General features: G+C 39.5%; 1 protein-coding gene across 1 annotated transcript in view; it reads right to left on the minus strand.

Annotated features, from left to right (window-relative positions):
* LOC138040151 (hemicentin-1-like) overlaps positions 1-10,000 on the minus strand; it is a 33,129-nt gene that overhangs the window by 2,656 nt on the left and 20,473 nt on the right. The window contains exon 11 of the mRNA XM_068885930.1: positions 4,170-4,268. Coding sequence (XP_068742031.1) covers positions 4,170-4,268 — 99 coding nt within the window. The remainder of the gene's footprint in view (positions 1-4,169; positions 4,269-10,000) is intronic.

The following is a 10,000-nucleotide window of genomic DNA, read 5'->3' on the forward strand; positions in this document are numbered from 1 at the left end:
AATGTGTCTTAATTGAGTGGCATTCCATTGTGGCCATCCAAACAGAAACCCTCCAGAATTATGTATTCTGTCGGATGCCTATGACGTAGTGTGTGGCAGTTTTATCCCTTTTAAAAAAGGGGTGTTTCGACAGAGTTGGTCAGACGCAGAGAGGCGCTGCAGTACCACTTATAGAGAACTTTCAGTAGTCTGGTTCTCATTGGAAGCTTTCTCGAAGAATTAACTTCTCAGACCGTTGCTTTGTTTACGGATAATCAGAATGTAGTTTCCATCATAGAGAAAGGATGAAATAAATCAGATTTACAAGAAATTGCATAAAACATTTTGACGGACGTGCGCTTAACGCTATCAGGTTAGATCCTACATGGATTCCCAGTGATTGAATTATGTTGCTGATCAGATTAGCAGAATAGTCGATTATGATGCCGGACTACACAATCAATGTTAATGTGTTTGTATATTTTGATGAGGCATGGGGCCCTCACCCTATTCATAGATTTACATGTTATTGTAACAAGAAAGCTAATAGTTTTAATTCAACGGTGTTAATGCTTTCACACGACATTGTACCTGACAGTGACAGATATTAATCATTTGAGAATTTGTGGAGCTGCAGAAACACTGATTGTTCCGCTCTGGATATCTGCTCACCATTGGATTAGCTTTTGTGAAGACCGAGTTCACTGGAACGACTTTGTCCACAATTGGATGATACTACCTCATATATCCGACCCGTCTGTAAGGGGTGAAGCCACGAATGCTATTTCCTGTAATGGCCGACTGAAGTTTACAGATTTTTCTCTGGGAAATGGTTTCTCGGTTCCCGCAAGGTGTAATACAGGGTTTTGTACCGTTCTTAGTAAGCGGTGTGAGACTTCCTATTAGTTTAAAGAATACCTGCTCTAAAGGGCGTTTTCAGAAGGCTAGATGCTTTAGCGCAAGAACACATTAATACTACTTACTGTTCGTTTTTGTTGGTTAGTAATAAGTTTAAGTCTTATATTTATCTATCGGAAAGGCGTTGATTGCTTGTGTTGTGGAGTGTATGAATGTCATCCTTGTTGGATTTTCGGAGAATGCAAACGGTGGGAATCCCTTGAAAATATTTATAAAGTCACGCTAGGTGCTAAATGCAGATATAATATTTGCCCGGGGTCCAAAATTGTTATAGTTTCCCGTGGCGGGAATTAATGTTGACACTCACTCCGGCCTGGTGCCGCAATGAAACCGCCCATGGTGGAAAATGTTGTCATTTCCCAAGATCGGGAATATTGTTTTCAGGCTTGGTGCCACTTGCAAGATGAAGTATCATCGTCAGAAATGTAAAGAAATACGGAATTGTTTTCTTTTTGGAGCCTAATGTGTGCATGAATGAACCCGGTAGACGACTGTAGAGAAATGATTTACTCACTTTGCCAATAACTTATTATTAGACGATTGATTTTGATCTTTATATTTCTCTTTTTGTGCTAGTTAGCACTTAGTCTAAGTTTAAGTGTCGTATTTGTCAATCGGAAAGGCGTTGATTGCCTGTGTTGCAGAATGTATGAATTTCATCGTTGGATTTTCGGAGGTTGCAAACGGCGAGAATTCCTGAAAAATATTTGTGAAGTCAGGCTAGGTGCTAAATGCAGAAATGTAATATTTGCCCAGGGTGCAAAATTGTTATAGTTTCCCGTGGCGGGAAGTAATGTTGATACTCACTCCGGCCTGGTGCCCTAATGATACGATTGTAACTGCCCATCGTCAGTGGAAAATGTTGTCATTTCCCAAGATCGGGAATATTGTTTTCAGGCTTGGTGCCACTTGTAAGATAAAGTATCATCGTATGAGATGTAAAGAAATGCTGAATTGTTTTCTTTGTTGAGCAAAAATGTGTGCATGAATAAACCTAGACGCATGTAAAGAAATGATTTTACCCACTTTGCCAATAACGTATTATTAGACGATTGATTTTGCCCTTTTTAGTTCTTTAGTTTAGTGGTTGAAATTAATATTACATACCTGATGGTCTCATGTGATATAATTTAACTTATTTTCATTTCAGATATTTTCAGCACCGAATCTTGGTTATCTGCAATGACTTCCAATAAGCGCACGGTTTTACACTAGTAAGACCGGATGAGGCGGGCAGCCCTAGCTTCCAGGGTTCCAGGAGCTCTCAAAGGTTTATCACAGAACCTTCAATGGATGGGAGATCTTCGCAAGGGATACGTTGCAGACTCAACCCTTTCCAGTTTTGCCCTTTAATCTGGCTCTGTATTTACAGTATTTGCTCGAGTTTATTAATTCATCATTGTTAATCAATGCAGCGTTTTACGCTGTCAGTTGGTTTCAGAGCTTTGTTGGAATCCATTCCCCAACTCTGTTTATAGCGCTAAGTCCGGTAGATCAGGAAGTGCTACCTTAGCGGCCAATTTACATGTGAAAGAAAGTGTATTTCCAAGACATGGTGGATAGAAAACCGAGAAGGCCTAAAATATGTACGTCAATGATTTTTTAAAGGCTGAGCTCGATGTTTAGAGGGCGCTGGCCCCTGAATTTATCTTAAAAGTAACCTATGTATCCGCAGACTCAAGCCCTACCTTTGGCTGTCTATATAGGGGCTTGTGGCGCTTGCTGTCCTACATGCCCATGTATCTACACAGTTGTGTTGTGATTGAGTTAGTAGTGTTGTGTCTGATTGGATAGTGGAGTCAAAATATGCTATTTCTGACAGTTGTAGCCTGCGAAATCGGCAGAAATGGATATTTTGACGGCACGGACCAGAGGACTGGGTCCGGTTGTCTCGTGGGGATTATGGGTAATTTGTCGTACAAACAGTGATCCGTTAGGGATTTGAATCAGTCTAGGTTCAGCTTTCTTCGCCTACTTTTTTGTTAAATTTTCCCCTTAGCCTCCATAGGGTAGTGGCACTTGCATAGGGTTTGGAGAATACGTTCCCTCATTCCCGAAGGGTTTTGGGTTTTCGTATCCGGCAGGTGCCCGGTGTACTTTTCCTTTAACAAGTTTTTAGGAGGTCAGCACTATTAAGTATGCTTACGTATTGTTATGCTAGAGCGGAGTTTGTGTGCATATGGTAAGCAAAATAAACCGGCTTGTGGCGCTTGCTGTCCTACATGCCCATGTATCTACACAGTTGTGTTGTGATTGAGTTAGTAGTGTTGTGTCTGATTGGATAGTGGAGTCAAAATATGAAAGGTATTACAATTGAACCCACTGGGAACTCGGAAAGATCCGAGCCCCATATGGGCTCCGAGTTGCCAGTGGGTTCAATTGTAATACCTTTAATAGACCATATTCGTATTCTCGGTATTGGACTGGAACTAGGTTGCAATGGAGGCTAATGCGGGGGAATCTTTTCAAATGCAAATACTTTCTAATATATTCCCCCGCATTAGCCTCCATTGCAAGCTAGTTCCAGTCCAATACCGAGAATACGAATATGGTCTATTTGATATGTGCTAACCATTCTCTCGCATTCGCTCACTTTGGTGGTTGGTTGGCCCCATGGTTCACAGAACTACAGGCAACTGGATTTCAATGATGCTGTCAATGTGACTGCGCGATGCAGTTATGAGCTATGCTGTCACTCGCTAATTGACTCTGTGGCTGCGTGATGCAGCTTGAGTCAAATACCCACATTTCACGGTTGCACACCATAGAGTCTCCAGTAGCTCAGTGGTTAGAGCATCCGTACAATATCACGGAGGGTCGTGGGTTAGAATCCCATCTGGGGCTCGGATTTTTCCAAGTTCCCAGTGGGTTCAATTGTAATATCTTTTATTTGATATGTACAAGTGAGTTGACCAAAGAATAATAATTGACTTACCTCGCTGTGGCTGCTCAGTACAGGGACGTAAAGATCATGTGAAGACAAAATAAGGAAATATATAGTTGGTGCGGATGAATATACCACGTTCTTTGAAGACTGAGATTATAAGACCAAGTAAACATGACTTTATGCCGAAGAGGAAGGCTGGTAATTGTCATGACAATGAACGAAATCGCGAATGCTTTAGGCCTTCTACTACGACTAAGACTACGACTAGGACTACACTAAAAACATAGAGAATAACCTTTCCGATGTATTACACTGCTCTACGAGATCACAAATACCTACATGGAAACATGTAACACTATTTAACTTGAGATGCGGTGATATGTACCTGTCATTCGTCGTTTGCAAAGGTACCAGATGATTAATGCTGATAACACCACAGCAGAAAAAGGACCAACGATGTAGTACCACTCTATCGCTCTGGTAGCTGTAAAAAACAGAACCATGCATGGTTGCAAATTTTTCAACGCGCAGGATATATGCCTTCTAGGCCGAATTTGGAAGGGCAAAGTTAGTACTCGTCTTCAATTATTAGAGCTTAAAGGAACCAAGCGATTTAGCAGATATTGCTATGGACTGTATTCATAAATGATTCTTTTCTCTTTGTGCTAATTATCCTCACTAGCCTCGTTAGCAAAAGGAAACTTTTTCTGCCAAAGTGAGGCTAATGAGGATGATCAGCACAATGGTAGTGACGGAAAATCCTTTACTGATAAAATTATCGTTAAGTCAGAAACAAGATGATTATGAGCAGAGACGAACTTTATCCTGGTGGTATATTGCAAAAACGTCGAGCCGACTTTTTGCAAGATTGACCAAATGCAATCCGTTTCAATCTTGTACCTTTCCGTCCACCATAAATTCTCTTTCTTTTATGTTTTTCAACAGTTTTAAGTGGTCATTTTAATGTTTCATTCTAATTTTTGGGCATTTTGGGCGTCATGAGATTACAACATTTTGCGTGACATAGCCCCTTTAACCTTAGCACGCCAAAGACAAGCAACAATCTCAGTCATGCTCCTCTTCATTTTATCGTGCCAGGATGCCTTCTAACAAGGTAGTGAAAATTGAAACATTCTACTCAAAAAGGACTAGAGATGTATGAAATATTTTGAACGTTATGACCAAATTACGGAATAATCTTAATTGTATTTACAGACGTTGCTGAAATGATCTTGCGTCAATGGCCACTCGGGCAATTTCAACAAAGGATCAGAGCCGTTAAGTTTAACTTATTCATCCTTATGTTCTCATTAATACGAGATGTTGAGTCTGTAGTAGCTTCAGATATTGCGTTTCAAGTTATATTGCAAAAAATATATTTATACGAATATATATTTAATATCCGGCGAAAATTACATTCTTTACAGGGGCCAGGGCGAAGACGGAATGTGACAACGCAATTGATGTCACCAAAAGATGTTGGTCAACAATTTTGTTTTTTTTAAACCTCTCCTCACTTATTAGAGCATGATCAGTACTCTTTAGCAGTAGGCTCCATCACTCCATCAACTCGACTGCATTTTTTCATGCTTATTTCCTCACTTACAGCATGCGTGATGATGTGGGGGCCCACTCCCCACAATCAAGTTTAAATTAAAAACAGACAAACAAACAAAACAAAACTAAGGACCCGCAGATAGCAAATGCTGATCGAGGCGGGCTTAAGGAAAGCTGTCAAGTAGGAAAAGAGAAACAAACGTCAAAAGTATGAATCCTAAGACACCTAGACACACTCTGGAGTTTAGTGTAACAATTGATGTGCAAACAAACCCTTTTTTTCTTTCTACCCTCTCACCTCCAAAGAAAGTTTATGAGAGTTTGAATTTGCTGAAAGTGATTTAAAATCTTTTTTGTATTTATTGATGGTTCGCCAGATATTTTTGGGATATATTGTTGGTGCCAGATATGCCAGTCAAGTCGTTCTCTGCAGCCTGAAGTTGTTGATGCAGAACTTATGGAATCACGATGGAGGTTCCACGGCTAGATACCCTTGGGAATGAGCAAAGACGGTAGTCCTACCATGAAAGGACTGTAGTATATCTTACAGCACTAGTTTGTGGCAGATCAGCCAACTCATAATTCATAAGTTAGTCTGTTACGCCAGATGATTCACCTAAAGACACTTAAGTAATCTGGCCATACATACTCACCTCCTGGATTCGTAAACACACACACACACACACACAAAAAAAAAAAAAAAAAAAAAAAAAAAAAACCTGCGTGAGTAGACACCCGTCAAGTCTCATCACGTTTTGCTCACATATTGATTACTAACAGACTAACGGTGGAACAAAGTAGCTCACTACACTTTAAAAACCCTACCTGGTCTGGTTTTGGGTGAATTTTGTTCTTGGTGCCCTATCAAAAAAGAATTCAGAAAAGTCAACATTTCTTTTCAGTGTATTGTTGGGAGCGAGTTCTCCAACGAAACAGCTATGACTTGAACTCTACAACCATAATTAGCAAGCTCTTATTCCAACTCTTTGTTTTTACATATTCGGGACTGTTTTCAACCCAACCCAAAATTCTGTCAAATAATGCCAGTGCTTGAACTAAAATATCTGGACGATTACATGAACGATGGTGAATGTGGAGAACAAATTGTCAAAGCTCCCATTTGTTTTGTTAAACTATTAAATTGTCTAAAATATTAGGAGTTTCTATAAGGGATGACCTAAAGAAAAGTGGAATGACCACGTTGACAAAATTTCTGCGAAAGCCTCTCAGCGAATTTATTTGCCTAGGCAACTTAAGCGCGCTGATATTGACCACATTTCTCTAGTTCAATTGTACTGCCCATGTATTCATTCTGTCTTGGAATATGCCTCTCAAGCTTAGTTTCCATTTTAGTTTACCAGTCTATTTGTCTGATCGAATTGAGAGGGTTCTGAGGCGAGTTTTAAGGACTATGCATCCAGAAGCATCACATAGGAAAGCGCTGGAAGATACAAATTTAACAACGCTTATCGATAGACTAGAAGAGTTATGCGTAACTCTGATCACTCAAAGAGAGTAATGGTCTGCATAAATTAGCCACCCTGCTGCCTGCGCACAAAAATACTTCTCAATACAATTTAAGAAGCAAGCGAATATTTGCTATGCCTTCTATTAAAACTAAAAGGTAGATATGGGTATGGGTGAACTTTATAAGAGCATTTTGTTAAGGTGGCCGAACACAGTTTTTCCTCGTTCAGTGGTATTCATGGAAGGCCGACGAGGATTTTTTAAAATCAAATATGGTGAGTATTAGTCTGGCAGCATCTGTATTTCCGTAGGCATTTACTGCTGAAATCAAGCCACTGCTTTAGATATGTTGAGGGGACCCTAAGGAAGAAGAAAAATACATGTTGCCAGTTTTGCAACCTGCTCTGAGGCTTTTAAGGGGATGCTTTAGAAACCTCCATTTAGACCACGCATGAAAACGAGGCTACGGAATAAAACGCATTCTAAGTTCGTTTATTATGGACAAATTGTCGCTACGTACTATTTTCTTCATACTCTGTGGGTACATGTTGTTAAATAAGTAAAAAAAAAGTGCGCGTTCAATCGTGTCTTTCTCTTATTAGCTAACGATGCGCCTAAGTACTTTTGTCGTATCATTAAAATTAATTGTGCGTAACAAATGCTTCTGCAGCTAAAGTTAATTGTGCGTAACGAATGGTGCTGCAAGGCACAAAGCTTTTTAGAGTGAAGCGTGTTTATTATTTCTAGTACTGTGAAGTTATCTTCAAGTAGTGTGAAGTTATTAATAATTCAGGAAAGTCTTGATCTTGTGTTGAAGTTATAGGCAGTATGTTAAGAGACGGACGTGATCACTTCAACAAAGGAGCCACACCGTTGCCAGGCAAAATGCACGAGCTGGAAAACACAACTAGGTTTATACACAAAGGCGTTTTAATGTCTCTCACGGAAACTTTCGTGCGTGTGCTGGCCTCGTAAACGATTTAATTCATACCTGGACATAATAGGATATATTTCTTATTCGGGATTAACCCATCTGGGTTAATTTACCAGAGAAGCTAAAAGAATTCTGTTGACAAGAGCTTCTAGTACGTGTTGTCGTGCAACTGCTGTACTCCTGGTCTTTAGTGTATATTAGTAAATAAAGGTTGTAACGCTAAACTAAGGTTAGGTCGAATGTTGTTGTACTGTCGAGAAACAACCCTGTAGTTCCATCCTTATTGTTGTAGAGATTCCGATACCGTACTAACCATTAATCCCGTATTAACGTTATTAGTTTAGGGCTTGGATTAGCCAGGTACATTAATTAATATTGTTAATCCCTTGTTTATTTCGGTTGGTTTAGTATTTGTTACTTTAAATTTATTAGTTGAGAAGTCACGTTCCGTCCAGAAGGTTTAGGGTAGTGATCCTGGTCAAGCAACCACTGCGATTGGTCTTAGATGGACTACTTCATGGCCTAGCGGTACTGCAATTTTTAAGTCATCAACATGGACCATGTCTCGTGCAGCCGTAGGTAAACCTTCGTAGTTCATGTTAATCACCCCTTTTGTAGTTGACGTTATCACGTTCTAAGCCTCTAATCCTTTTGACCAATCGCAATGCGTTGCCTGGACCAGGAGCGCTAATAAGTAAACGTATCTTTCGATCTAAGGTGCTCTTTTGAACAACTACTTGTAGAGAACGTATCCCTAGGAACTGTTGTAAGAACTGAAGAGAAGATTAAAAGCAAGTGAGAAGTTAATTGCTGTTTGAGTTCCTGCGTTCGACCGCAGAAGATAAAAGAGAGCGCGAGCTAATCCCTTCCCGTGGCATAAAGTTCCCTTGTTACAATGTATCCCTGAATCACTTTAATGTATTACGATGATTATGCTCAAGCAAACCATATTTCAATCTCCTAATCTGTCTCGAGGAAGCTGTCGTAATGCTACTCTTCCAGAGAGTACAGCATTCTCTGTTTCAATTGATTTCGATAACACTGGGAATTCATATGCCTCAGCTGTTGACGAGTATTTCACTAGATCCAAGGAAACTTGTCAAGCCTCAAACTTGTCAAGCTTCAAATTCAAACAATACGTGAAAAGTGTCATCTTTATATACTAGTTCTCTGTATATCTGATCCTTGGAGCAGGTCTTTAAGGTTTACTCTCTTAATCGTACTCTTTTATGTACAAAGTTGGTCGGTAGGACATTCAGAGGTTCTGTAACCTTGTACAAAATGATTTGAACAGACCTTCGTACTCACTGAAACGTTGAACATTAATAGCTCTAACGTGAGGAAGAATATTCTGCTTTTCTGGGTACTTTCGATCTTGGTCACAAACCCACACAGCACAATGATCGCCACCAAGCATATTTGCAATATGATTTGAATTGCTGAGTTTAGAAACAGGCCAAAAGCTAGCCTGCTATACACACGTAAATACAACTGAAACGGCTTTATTGATTTATTTCCTCCAGATTTATACCTGATTTTTTAATATTTCATGACCATTTCACAATAAACCTTATAACATTACGCAAGAAAGGAAGTTAATCAGCAATTTTATCTCATATTTCACAGTTATTCAAACAAAAACTTACACTTGCCAAGTATAAACATTGCCTAGATCGATCTCTCCAAAATCGTTTTTTGGACGTCGAAATAAGTTACCACTATACAGTTTCTTACAGCGACTTACAATGTTTGCTCCCTTGCGATCTTAGAACCCTTTGCGTATAAAGCATGGATCCGATTACTGGCAACTCATTCATTAAGGAATAACCATACTTTAACCCTTGTTTTATTCTACAGTCAGCGACAAAATTGTTTTCACATTGACCTTTTCAACCCCCTATTCCGTCAAAAGCTGTAATTCTTAAAGTGACTGAACACATGTTTAAGCACTTACATGTATACTGCCATTTCTGCCATATTTATGCAGTTGGAAGATCAAACGTGATCACAAAATGTGCTACCACGAAAGTTTATATTTTTGACAGTCAATGTGCTATGAAGACCCTTACCTTGGTAACGCATCTACAATCGGCGTCAAAATGAGTTGACACATTGTGTCTGTACAACAGATTTTATGCATAAAATAACAGGGCTATTTGTACTACGCTTCAAATTTTCCACGCAACCTTGTTTTGGGGAGGGGAGAACTGGGTACCCTAGCAAGGCCAAAGAGTTAATTAATTCATTAAAGCAAAGTT

The sequence above is a fragment of the Montipora capricornis genome, chromosome 3 (genome assembly GCF_036669925.1).
Source record: "Montipora capricornis isolate CH-2021 chromosome 3, ASM3666992v2, whole genome shotgun sequence".
In the NCBI taxonomy this organism is placed as follows: domain Eukaryota; kingdom Metazoa; phylum Cnidaria; class Anthozoa; order Scleractinia; family Acroporidae; genus Montipora; species Montipora capricornis.